The sequence below is a fragment of the Mesocricetus auratus genome, unplaced genomic scaffold (assembly GCF_017639785.1).
Source record: "Mesocricetus auratus isolate SY011 unplaced genomic scaffold, BCM_Maur_2.0 Super-Scaffold_100676, whole genome shotgun sequence".
NCBI classification, from domain to species: domain Eukaryota; kingdom Metazoa; phylum Chordata; class Mammalia; order Rodentia; family Cricetidae; genus Mesocricetus; species Mesocricetus auratus.
The window spans coordinates 182,032,063-182,044,771 of NW_024429266.1; the positions used below are offsets into that span (position 1 = coordinate 182,032,063).

A 12,709-nucleotide genomic window follows, 5' to 3' on the forward strand; every position below is an offset into this window, starting at 1 on the left:
CCACAAAAAATAAATTCATAATCGGTGAAATCTGATTCAAGAAGGAGAAAACTAAGAATGCTGGTAGAACTACAATTTCCATGTGGAAAACACACTCACTTTATATACCAAAAAAAGATACTGCATTGTCTTTACCTAGTGAACAATTGCTTTGCATTCTTCCGTCTGTCGAACAACGTAACATGGTGCCAACAACACGTCCTCCCACAACAATGACTCGTACATCCCTTCCATGAGACTCTTTAATGTATTTCTGGAACAGATAAGGAGCTTCATGCCGAATAAGATGGCTTAGATCAGCTAAATGGTGTTTATCTCGTGCCAAGAAAACAGCTTTGCCTAGGATTTAAAAAGAAAAATGTACAAATACATGCAAGTCATAAAACTGTAGATAGTTATAAATATACATTCTTGGATCCCAAAATACTTTTAGAACCAATTATACTTGTATACTTTTAGAGTACTCTTTGTTATAACTATTGATTAAAGTAATTTAGTTATAATTAGTAAGATAATATGAAAAACATATGGGGTCAAACTTAATAATCACCTATTATTTCCCCAAACAAATTCTTATGAATAACTATTCCATTTGGGTTTATGAGGAAGAGGATCCACATTATATTTCTCCAAAGGTTAGCCAATGTTAGCCTCATTCTTAGCAAACTCCTTTCCTTTGAGTTAAAACAGACATAAATTATTACATGTTAGCATTTTATTATTACAACACAGTAACATAGTGATATACTTAAATTTGTTTCTGCATTCTCCAACCTGTCCCCTTGCCCTATTTATTTTTGTTCTAATGGAGGTATATCTCTTTTTTTTAATTTATTTTTATTTAATGGTCAGTGGTGTGAAAGTGTCACATCCTCTGGAACTGGAGTAAGCTGCCGTGTGTGCTGGGAATTGAACCCAGGTCCTTTGGAAGAGCAGTCAGTACTCTTAACTGCTGTGTCATCTCTCCTCCAGCTCCAAAGGTACCTCTTTTTAACGTATGCTGTAAATTCTTCTCTGGGGGCTGACTCTATGTCCCTTTTTGTTGCCTTCTAACACTAAGTCAAGGAGGTTATACAGCTTGTTTAGTGAGCATTCACTATAGGAGATCCCAGATACTTAGCTATCATATTAGAGAAGTCAAACAAACAACAAAGTCAATGGCTCTAGATAAGTTTTGATCCGTATGTCCCAGTCAAAGTATTATATATGTCTTATCCTTTGGATTATTACATTCTCTGCTAAAAATTCTTTAGAAGGGTCTATCACTGCAACAGGAATCAGACTGGCTCAGGAGTGGCTGAAAATCCAATGGCTAGGAAGCATTCTGGTTAGAAAGAGACAGCTGTCCTATTTTTGGAAAAAACCAAGAGTACTACAAATACACACCAATGATATTTAATGAGCTCTGTATATGGAGAAAATGACCAACAACTGGGGTCAGTAGAAAGGCAAAGTAGGATATATATAAAATGGTCCACAGCTAACACTTTTGGCATAGACATCTTATGGTAATAAACCTTAGTTTAGCCAACTTACTATGGCAATCTCTTAGCACAGTACAAGTTTCTGAAAACTATGTTCTTCAAAGAGAATTAAGAGTATATTGTATATACTGATAAATACTGGGAAAAGACAACTAAACAGAGACCCAGCAAAATAACATTCTCAAAAGGATGAGTAAAGAAAGATGTATTGTTTGCCAAGTAGTGGTGGCATACACCTTTAATCTCAAGACTAGGGAGGCAGATTCCAGCAGATCTGAGTTTGAGGCTAGCCTGGTCTCATATTGAGTTCCTGTAGGTTCAGCCAGGACTACATGGGAGAGAGGGAGGGAGGGTGGGAGGGATTACAGATAAATGAACACTCTGAGCCTGAGGGTAAAAATGCACAAAACATTAATTTGACTTTGGATGTTGGGGTCAAGAATTTTACAAGACTGGGAAAATGAGTAACACAGAAACTGGTATCACGTGTTCTGCTCATTGCCGTGACTGCTCCTGATGTAGTTAAGGAACCCTCTGGAAATGTAGGAAGATACATGCTAGAGATGTGCTTTCTATGTCAGCTCTAGGAACTCAAAAGCAGATTATGCTCATGAAGTTCCTGATAGCAATGAAGACTACTGGTAACTGAAATATGCTGGTAGTCAATAAACATGTCAGAGGAACAGCAGGTGGCAATTAATATTCAGGTGTCAGCCAGTCAACTCTCTGATGGGAATGTCTCATTCAAGTGAGGCTTATGAGAATATAGACTCCAGAATGTCTTTTGCTTATGCTGTGTTTTCATACTGTTGCTACTACATGTTCTTCTCTAATATCTGATATGATGCAATTATACGTGAGGAGTCCCCTACTACCTGTATTGTAGGGTTTATATCATGATTATATCTTGATCTACTGGACATATTTATATCTGGAGATTGCAGGGAGATGCTGTATCATTTTGACAGTCAGAGCCTATTTGAGTTCCACTAGAAAGCTGCTTAATCACAGCACAAATTTTCTACTAACCAGGAGCAGACTGGCTCAAATTCCTTTAATCTTTATGCTAAAATATAACATCACAGGTTTCTTGTATACCATTAAGTGATCCTAGCTTCAAAGTAGCTTTAGATTAGACCACATGCCTTGCTAATGGTTATTTATTTACTTATTTATTATGCATACTGTTTTTATCTGTGTACATGCTTGTAGCCCACAAGAAGGCATCAGACCTCATTATAGATGGTTGTGAGCCACCATGTGGTTGCTGGGAATTGAACTCAGGACCTCTGGGAGAACATGCACTGCTCTTAACCTCTGAGCCATCTCTCCAGCCCACTAATGGTTTTTAAGATAAACTATTTCTAGGAAAAGCAGTTCAGTTCTAAAGGACAGATAACCCAGCAGTCTGATTAGTCAAGCTTGTTAAATCTCTACCATAACCTCTAAACAGAAAGCATCTTACCAAGGTGAACTTGTAGAAATCTACAAATTTGTGGTCTTGTTGGTTGCTCTTCAATTGTTAATTTGCAAAAGCAATTTCAAAGCTAGGTACCATATCCACAATCTTACATACCTCTATGACCCCGTGTATTCTTTACTACCATTGGGAACTCCAAAACTTCTGCTTCATCAATCATTTTAGCAAAATTTTCATGACCACCTGGTTTGAAGAAAAAATAAATTTAAGACCAATGGCAAAAGTATGTGAGCACAGGACAAGGGAGGTGGAAATAAGAGACTGATGGCAATGTCTGTTTGTCTTGAAGAAATTATATGTAACTGGCAATCCATTGAAAACTTTTGCCGGGAGTTGGTGGCACATGCCTTTAATCCCAGCACTTGGGGGAGGCACAAGCAGGTGGATCTCTGTGAGTTAGAGGCCAGCCTGGTCTACAGCCTCCAAAGCAATACAGAGAAACCCTGAAGAAAAGAAAAAAAAAAGCAGCACTTTTGGGTGCCAAAGAAATGGCTCTGTAGTTAAAAGCACTGACTACTCTTCATGATGACTCAGCTTAATTCCCAGCACCCACACAGCAGTTCTCAACTGTCTAAAACTCCCGTTGTAGAGGATCCAACACCCATTTCTGGTCTCCACTATCATCAGTCACCTGGTGCCTAGACATGCAGATAAAACACCCACACATAAAATAATTTTAGAAGTTTAAGAACTGCACTGTGTGCAGAGAGATGGTTTCAGGTCTCACACTAAGATTCTGCCCACTTCTGAAATGATTTTTCTGCAGGATGAGAAATTGGGGTTTAGTTTCTTCTATTTGTGACTGTCTTTTCTCCAATGCATGTTCTTGGACATTCTTTTTGTTGAGAATCAGATAGCTGTAGCTAAATGAGTCCTCTATTCCATGAATATGTCTGTTTTAGAGTCAGTGCTTCTGTTTGTAACACTAGGAATTTAACCCACAGTTTCATATATGCTAAGTAAGCAAAGATTACAGCCCTCTTTTTATTTTTTAACTCTAAATAAAGTTTCACTAAGTTGCCAAAGCTGGCCTTGAACTCACTCTGTAGTCCAAGCTGTGCTTCAACATGTGATTCCCCTGTCCCTACCTTCTGAGTAGCTGGGTCCAGCATGGTTCTGTTCTTTGTTTTGTTTTGTTGATTATTCCAGACTGGGTTTCTCTGTATGGTTCTGCCTGTCCTGAACTTGCTATGTAGACTAAGCTGTTCTTGAACTCAAGAGATCTGCCTGCCTCTGACTCCCAAATGCTAGAATTAAAGGTGTGCCCTACTACAGCTTGGCTAATCTTGCTTCTTACTGTCTTCACTGCTCAGAAAAAAAAAATGGTCTGTAATTATAAAAAGATTAAATATGACAATAGGAAAAATTAAGCCAGGAAAAGGCTTAGAACAATTCACAATTTATAGAAATTAAGATTATTCCCTTAAAAATTCCTCACCATTAAAGGTATAATTCACAGCCTAGTGAGTTCTTTTCTCCTTCCCAAACTAAGATCCCAAGAGCATTAGGAAATCAGTCTTTAAGTGATTCACACTAATTTTGTCTGTGCAAATACTAAAAACAATAATTATATCAACACATGCCTATGGGGTTCTGTTCTTTATAGTAAGACAAGGAGTTCATTTTAAAACCTCATTAAATTTCTAAGCATTCTACTTAAAATTATCTGAAAAAAATGCCTTTGTAGAAAACTATACATCTGTAGAAAGCTGGGTATGATGGTGCAGTCCTGTAATTTTAGCAGAGACAAAGAGGCTGAAGGATGAGGAAAGCCTGGTCTGCACAGCAAGTTCAAGGCCAACAGCCTTGAACAAACAAAATTAACAAAAAAATAAAAGCATACAACTATTTTCCAATTAGAAGGGCAAGAAATCAACATGGTAATATTTATAGCAGTGTTTCTCAAAATGTGCCTCTTGTGACACTTTTGCTATTGGCAGGTGAGCAAGTCCAAAAGGATTAGAAAAATGTTCAAGTTTGTTGTAACTGTATAAATTATATTTTACTTTAGTATTGATGCACATCAATTGACCTAAAATAATCCTTTGAGCTGGGCGTTGGTGGCACACGCCTTTAATCCCAGCACTCGGGAGGCAGAGGCAGGCGGATCTCTGTGAGTTCGAGGCCAGCCTGGTCTACAAGAGCTAGTTCCAGGACAGCCTCCAAAGCCACAGAGAAACCCTGTCTCGAAAAACAAAAAAAAAAAAAAAAAAAAAAAAAAAATCCTTTGTCAGAGAACAGTTAATTGATACTTTAAAGCATACTGCCCATCTTCTTTAATGAGGTCATTTTCCTAAATAGTATAAAAATATTAAGTTATGAAAATGGTAACAAAGACAAGACATTAAATAGAAATACCAAACAGCTCTTTTACCTCAAACCCAAGGAAGGCCTATGGGCTAATTCTGGCCTATTGCTTGATTTTACAATGAAGTTTTATTGGAACAGAAGCATACTTGTTTAAATGGTGTACTTAGCATCCATCATGTATTCTATCAGTTAAATATGAAGTACCAAATACTGTCTGTCTATCTGTCTCTCTCCGTGTGTGTGTGTGTGTGTGTGTGTGTGTGTGTGTGTGTGTGTGTGTGTGTGTGAGTGATCAGAAGAATGCTAGGATGCTAGGTGTTTTGCTCTATCCCTAAAAAGTGCCTTATTCCCTGACAACCAGCAACACCCAGTGATCGTCCTGTCCACCATCCACAGCATCGTGGGTATAAGACATGTGGCCTTTTGTGAGTGCAGATCTGAATTCAAGTTCTTATATTTGTGAAGCAAGTACTCTTAACTGCTGAGTCATCTCTCTAGCTCCTCACATTAAACATTCGCATTTGTGATCTCACCGTAAGAAAAAGTATCTGGCAGAGGTACACCATGGCCAGCTAACTCCTGAAATGTCCAGAATTTATTAACACAATTCAGGATAGCTTGAGGTCGGTTCATCAATCGGCACCCCATCTTCTCTAGGTGGCGCAAAACAGTGATATCACTATCACTCTGCACCCATGGGGTTGGAACTCTCACTACCACCACCTGTGGGTAGGCAGAGATTAGTTCTCCATTGATCCGTAGACCTGAAAAACATAATAATGAAGCTAAAATCACCGGAAGTATGCAATAAAAGACATAGCAGATCAATTTTGTAATCCCATCACTCAGGAGTCTGAGGCAGGAGAAACTCTAAAAGTTCAAGGCCAGGACTAGGTTAGAGGGAAATAACTATGACAGGGTAAGACTCTATGGAAAAGCAGACAGCATGCAAGAGCAGAAACAAACAAAAAGTGGCACATACAGAAAACACCAATAAAAAGGCCTTTGGCACAAACTTCACTATACTGGACTTAGCAGGGAAATTAATCTCAGAACCTGATAATCATGGCAATCATCCAAAAAAGAAAAATAATTTTAAAAAGAGATTATCCAAAACCTATAGGATGGCAACAAGAAATGTAATTCATATGTAGCATAAATTACATGTAACTGAAAAATAAACAGAAGTATTTTAAACAATAACTGGCATTTTCTCAAATTAATGTCAGGTGCCAATTCAGAGCAGAAAGTTCATAAAAAAGCAGAAATATTAATACCACATACATCTAGGAGAACCACATGTGGTACCCCAAGCTACTAATCTCAGCACTGAGGGTGGAGAAAGGGTATCAGATGTTTGAGAGCAGCCTGGTATAACGGCATCTAACTTTGCCAGTGTATTTGTGTTAGTAGCCACACCCCTTTGGGCATAACTTCAGGTACAGACAGAAGCTGAAAGAGGAAAGAGTCTCTTTCTCTTGGGTTGTGGATCTGATCAGAAGGATAGAGAAACGATGCAGTTCTTTATTATTACCTGTGTTATGTTCTCCCCAATAACTACCCATTTATCATTTATCCTGGGTCTAGTGAAATCATTACACCCATGCTGTCAGCCTGGTCTATAATACTCCACATTATAAGCATGTAGAATTAAGGCAGCCTTATATTAATTATAAGCATGTGGAATGAGGAAGCCTGGTCTACAACACTCTACATTATAAGCACACAGAATGGAAATCTACCACCGGTTTGATGAAGGTTGTTTTCATTCCCTGGTATGTCAATTCTGAAAACAAGGAGCCTTGTTATCAAATGTGGTGGCTTTGAGATGAATCAGGAACCTGAAGTCAAAACCACAGCCAGTAAAACTAAGAGATAAGCAAGGAAAACATAAAACTGGCAGCCCAAGGACAGAAACTCACAGGCATATTGGGCCAATCAACTCCACTTTAGTGTAACAGTATAGTTTTTTGTTTTGTCACTTTGTAATTAGGTATATACTGAGGAAAATGTTCCAAAGGAAAATCTTGAAACACATTTTCAATAAAAAGTTTTGTGAAAGCTATTTCATCACCTCCCTTAAAGAGGGTGGCATTTAATATAGTCGCCAAGGCTGAAGAGTTGACTCAACAGTGAAGAGTACTTGTTGCTCCTGTAGAGGACCAAGGTTCAATTTCCAGTATCAACATGGGATCCAATGAACTTCTGTGACCTCCACAGGCACCAGGCATGCATGTGGTACACATACATACATGCAGATAAAATACCCACACCAAAAAAAAATAACCTAATATTAAAAACATATAAGACTAAAAATGGGAGCTGGAGAGTTGGCTCAATGGTTAAGAGCTCTTCCAAAGGACCTTATGAACTGAGTTCAATTCCCAGCATCCACATGGTGGCACAAGGATCTGATGCCCTCTTCTTGGATGCATACCTCATGCAGACAGAGGTCTCATACATTAAAAGAAAAAGAGACAAAATGGCTGGATCCACAAGTCCATGAATGAAGGATCCTTGCCCACAGTTAAATGTGGGTTTTACAAGATAATCTAACCTAAAGCCGGGCGTTGGTGGCGCACGCCTTTAGTCCCAGCACTCGGGAGGCAGAGGCAGGAGGATCTCTGTGAGTTCGAGGCCAGCCTGGTCTACAGAGCGAGTTCCAGGACAGCCTCCAAAGCCACAGAGAAACCCTGTCTCGAAAAACCAAAAAAAAAAAAAAACAACAACAACAAGATAAACTAACCTAGTTAAGAAGACGCCTCCCTGCACACCTTTAATCCCAGCACTCGTGAGGAGGCAGGCGGATCTCTGTGAGTTCAAGGCCAGCCTGGTCTACAGAGCGAGTTCCAGGACAGCCTCCAAAACAATACAGAGAAACTCAGTCTTGGAAAAAAAAAAAAAAAAGATGCCTCCCAGTAGCACATCTCCTAGGAAATTCTAGATCTTGTGAAACTGACAACACTAACTGTAAGAGTGATGCCCTGATGGCCAAGTCATCCCAAATTTTGGTTTCTTAGGGATAGGTTCTTTCTTACTCTGTAGCTCATACTGGCCTTGAACTCTGGCCTCCATGAACCACCATGTCCAGGTTATTTTCTGAGCACATGTGAACCATTAGAAATCCACGTATCACCAGCTGAGTCAAATCCTTTTTGTTTGTCTTGTGTTTTGAGACAGAGTCTCTGTGTAACCACTCTGGCTGTCCTAGCACTCTCTTTGTAGATTAGGTTGGCCTAGTAGTGCTCCACCTGCCTCTGCCTCCTGAATGCTGAAATTCAAAGCATGTACACTGCTGGCTTTTTCAAAATAGGTTATTTCAATTAATGCTGCAGATACATATAAAGGAAAGTAAAATGAAAATGACATGGAAAATAATTCATCAACATTACTCCATTAGTTAATTACAAATTTCCTTACAAGTACTTTTTTGTTTGTTTGTTTTTTCCTTACAAATACTTTTTAGAAAATGAATTTAAATTTTGCAGATAAGCAAAAAATACTATTTTGTTTGTTTTCTAAGACAGGGTTTTTCAACACTCAGGGGAGGCAGAGACAGGTATGGTTCTAAGTTCCAGGGAAAAACAAAACAAAGAGAGACAGGAATTAAATGTGTATGCCACCATGCCTGGCAGAAAGTCAAAAATTTTTTTTTTCGAGACAGGGTTTCTCTGTGGCTTTGGAGGCTGTCCTGGAACTCGCTTGGTAGTCCAGGCTGGTCTCGAACTCACAGAGATCCGCCTGCCTCTGCCTCCCGAGTGCTGGGATTAAAGGCGTGCGCCACCAACGCCCAGGAGAAAGTTAAATTTTTATAAAAAAATATTGTCTTTTTTTTTTAACATTTCCTTTCCACTCCTTCACACATAATACAGTTTAGGAAATACTAATGTCCTATGTCTCTGTACAGACTTCCTGTGAGTGGTGGCACTTATCTCCAGACATTTAAACTCACCACATTCCAAGCAGAATCTGAAAGAGCACTTGTAGTCTTACCCAGATTGCCTTGTTCAACTGTCAGCACCACCTCGTCCATCACCACAGCCCTGAAGTCCAGCTCCTCCTCACAACATTTGGCCTTCAGAGCTCGTAAGATCTCCTTTTGTGGATAGTCATCTCTGATTCGTCGATCAGTCAAAAACCACAGTTTGGCAGCCATGGAGCTACACATCTTGGATCTGATGCTCTTCCTTTCCTGGATTATTTGAAAGTAAACTTAACTAGATGGAAAAGAAAGCATACATGAGACTGATGAAGTCATACAGAGTTATAGATTTCACAAATACGCATAGCTTTATGCTAACTAAACAAATAAGAAAGAAAACACTTCCAGCTAACTTGAGTATTGGGGTGGGGATGGGGAGAAAGTCAGGAAGATCAGGAGCTCAGCTCAATGTCATCCTTAGCTATATAGAGAATTTAAAGCCAGCCTCAGTAAGAAAAACAAAGGAGAACTACCATGCCTTCTCCCCGCTGGCATTCCACTAAAAATATGGACATCCTGGAGAAAGATTTCTCCATCTTCCCTGGGGAAACTGGCAGTACAACAGGTCACACAGCATACGTCCCTATATTAATAATATTATATAATTCTGTCTAGGAATACACTTAATCTGATTACCTGTTTGTGACCTGGTGTCACATGTGGGCAACAGGCATGTACAAGGTACAAAGATGTACATGCATAATAAATAATAAACCTAAAAAAATTTTAATGACATAAAATCTAATTTGCTTCCTGGTATAAAATGGATCATATTAATAAAAATGACAGTATTTGGGACTGGAAAGCAAATGGGATCTCGGGATTAAAAGCCTAAGCCTTATTTTTTATTCTTTTAAAAATTTAAACATTTTTCTATTGATTTATTATTAGTGTGCTTGTGCGCGAGTGCAGGCTTGTGAGCACACACGAGTATATTCGTGACACAGCACATATCTATCTGGGAGTTAAAGGACAACTTTCAGGCCTCTCCTTCTAGCCTGCTCCAGGGATCAAGCTCAGATCATGATGCTTGCTTGGAAATACTCCTATGCGCTGCCGCCGAGCCATTTCACTGGGTCCCGTCTCTTTCCAGTCTTAAAAGTCTGTGGACTTTTTGGGAGGCTGAGCTAGAAGGATCACCATGAATTTAAGGCTAGCCTGGGCTACAAAGTGAGACTTTGTCTCACAGCAGCAACAAAGAAGCATTATCAGCCGGGCATTGGTGGCGCACACCTTTAGTCCCAGCACTCGGGAGGCAGAGGCAGGCGGATCTCTGTGAGTTCGAGGCCTGGCTGGTCTACAGAGCGAGTTCCAGGACAGCCTCCAAAGCCACAGAGAAACCCTGTCTCGAAAAACCAATAAATAAATAAATAAATAAATAAACAAACATTTGAAACAAACATATTACTAAGAGTGAAAAAAGAAAAGGGATGCCTTTCCCAGAGTGCTACTTCTAAGTTTGAATCATGAATCAGTCAGACAACAGTTCAGAACTGTCTTCCTGAAAAGCAAATTTTACAGTTTGATAATAAAGAGGGGAAAGTTTAGAAAGTTCTTTTTTGAGGCCAGCCTGAGCTAGCTACACAGTGAATTTCCAAGCCGGTCTGGGATATAAAATAATACCCTGTCTGCCCCTAACCCCCCAAATTTTTTTAAGTAATAAGACCTTAAAATACAGCTGTCCCTCTACCATAGCATCCTGGATGTGAGAGTGAGCTATTCTAAACTCCCAAATTCCAGCCACATTCCTCCGTTTCATCCAGAGCACACCAAAATCTACACGTTCAATGTCCTTATAGTAAAGTATGAATTATTCTGCGTAACCTACATATATCCTCTTGTACACTTTAAATCACCTCTAGATCAAATACAGTACAAGTAAATACTGTGCTGTTCAAAAAGCAAGAAAAAGCATCTTAATTGTTGGGTAATACCATCCCCAATTTTGACAAATTATAAATTACAATGATTGTACTAGTTTAAGATACTTAAATCTTAGGCAGAGGCAGATGGATCTCTGTGAGTTCGAGGCCAGCCTGGTCTACAGAGTGAGTTCCAGGACAGCCTCCAAAACAATACAGAGAAACCCTGTCTCGAAAAACCAAAAAAAAAAAAAAAAAAAAAAGATACTTATATCATTTTCCCCATATAGGATATCCTATACAGCCTACAAGTTACAAACTTATGTTCCCTTTCCTTAAACAGAAGGTTTTTTGTTTGTAGTTTTTTGCTGAGACAAGGCCTTACTATGTAGCCCAGAGACCTCAAACACAACTCTCCTGCAAAACTTTTCAAGTGTTAGGATTACAAGCATGCCACCATGCCTAGCCAAAACAATTTTTCTAGGAAGCTTTTTTTTTTCCTTGGTTTTTCAAGATAGTTTTTCTGTGTAGTCCTGGCTGTCCTGGAACTCACTCTATACTCCAGACTGTCCTCCAACTCAAAGATCCGCCCTCTGCCAGTTCAAGGCCAGCCTGGTCTACAAGAGCTAGTTCGAGGACAGCCTCCAAAGCCACAGAGAAACCCTGTCTCGAGGGGAAAAAAAGAAAAAGAAGAAAATGGCAACATATTTTCCACAAGTCTCTAGATAGCAGGTATTGTTGAAGATGTCTGACTTTATACCTGTTGAGCGTCGCCACCCAGACACCTACTACCCAGGCTATTAACCCCAGAAGCAGTCTTAGCACAGGTAGAAAAGTAAACCTTACTGAATGGCATCACAAGGGTATTGCAGGCTCAGCTCCCTGACCAGAAAAACAGCATATTTATGGAAGGCACAGATACACAGTTTATGCAGCCAGGAATGGTCAGTGTTACAGCTCCTAGTCCTGTAGCTCATTCTTGGGTCCTGGGTAGGGAAAAGGCCCATTTCTGCCTCATGTGCTCAAGATTCTGCATGCCATGTCCATAAATATTCAGATTTACTGTCTTACTGATGGCAAAGTGATCTCAATATTTACTGTTTTAAAAGATAAGTAAAATGAAATGGTTACTTTTCCTAGCATTTAAAGACGCTTGGTTGTCTAATAATGTCTGTAAGAAAATACAGGTGTAATGTAAATGTAAGCATAGTAGTCTCTCCGCCTTTTACCAGAATCTTACTAAATAGCCTCCAATTAACAATTTTTCCATCTCTATCTCCATATATTGTGAATACAAGTGTGCACCATGACAGCCTGCCTACTCATTTCCTTATATTGTAAATTTGGGTCAACTAATTCCTATCACTGTTTTATTTCTTCCAGAGTATCAAGGAAAATAATGCATAAACACCCAGTTATAAACTCTAGTGAAAAGGGTAGGTTTTAATTTAATTTTAATGTGTATGAGTAATTTGCCTGCATGTTTGTTATGTGCACCATGCCCATGCCTGGTACCTATGGAGGTTAGATGGCAGATAACTTGGAAAGAGGAGTTACAGATGGTTGTGAGCTGCCATGTAGGTGCTGGGAA

General features: G+C 39.3%; 1 protein-coding gene across 4 annotated transcripts in view; it reads right to left on the reverse strand.

Moving 5' to 3' along the window:
- Rimklb (ribosomal modification protein rimK like family member B) overlaps nucleotides 1-12,709 on the reverse strand; it is a 33,327-nt gene that overhangs the window by 14,915 nt on the left and 5,703 nt on the right. For all 4 annotated transcript variants that reach the window (XM_040738188.1, XM_040738190.1, XM_040738187.1 and 1 more), the window contains exons 2-5: nucleotides 9,268-9,491; nucleotides 5,808-6,038; nucleotides 3,061-3,147; nucleotides 136-339 (exon numbers count right to left, since the gene is read on the reverse strand). In XM_040738188.1, the coding sequence (XP_040594122.1) occupies nucleotides 136-339; nucleotides 3,061-3,147; nucleotides 5,808-6,038; nucleotides 9,268-9,442 (697 nt within the window). In that variant the 5' untranslated portion in view covers nucleotides 9,443-9,491. The remainder of the gene's footprint in view (nucleotides 1-135; nucleotides 340-3,060; nucleotides 3,148-5,807; nucleotides 6,039-9,267; nucleotides 9,492-12,709) is intronic.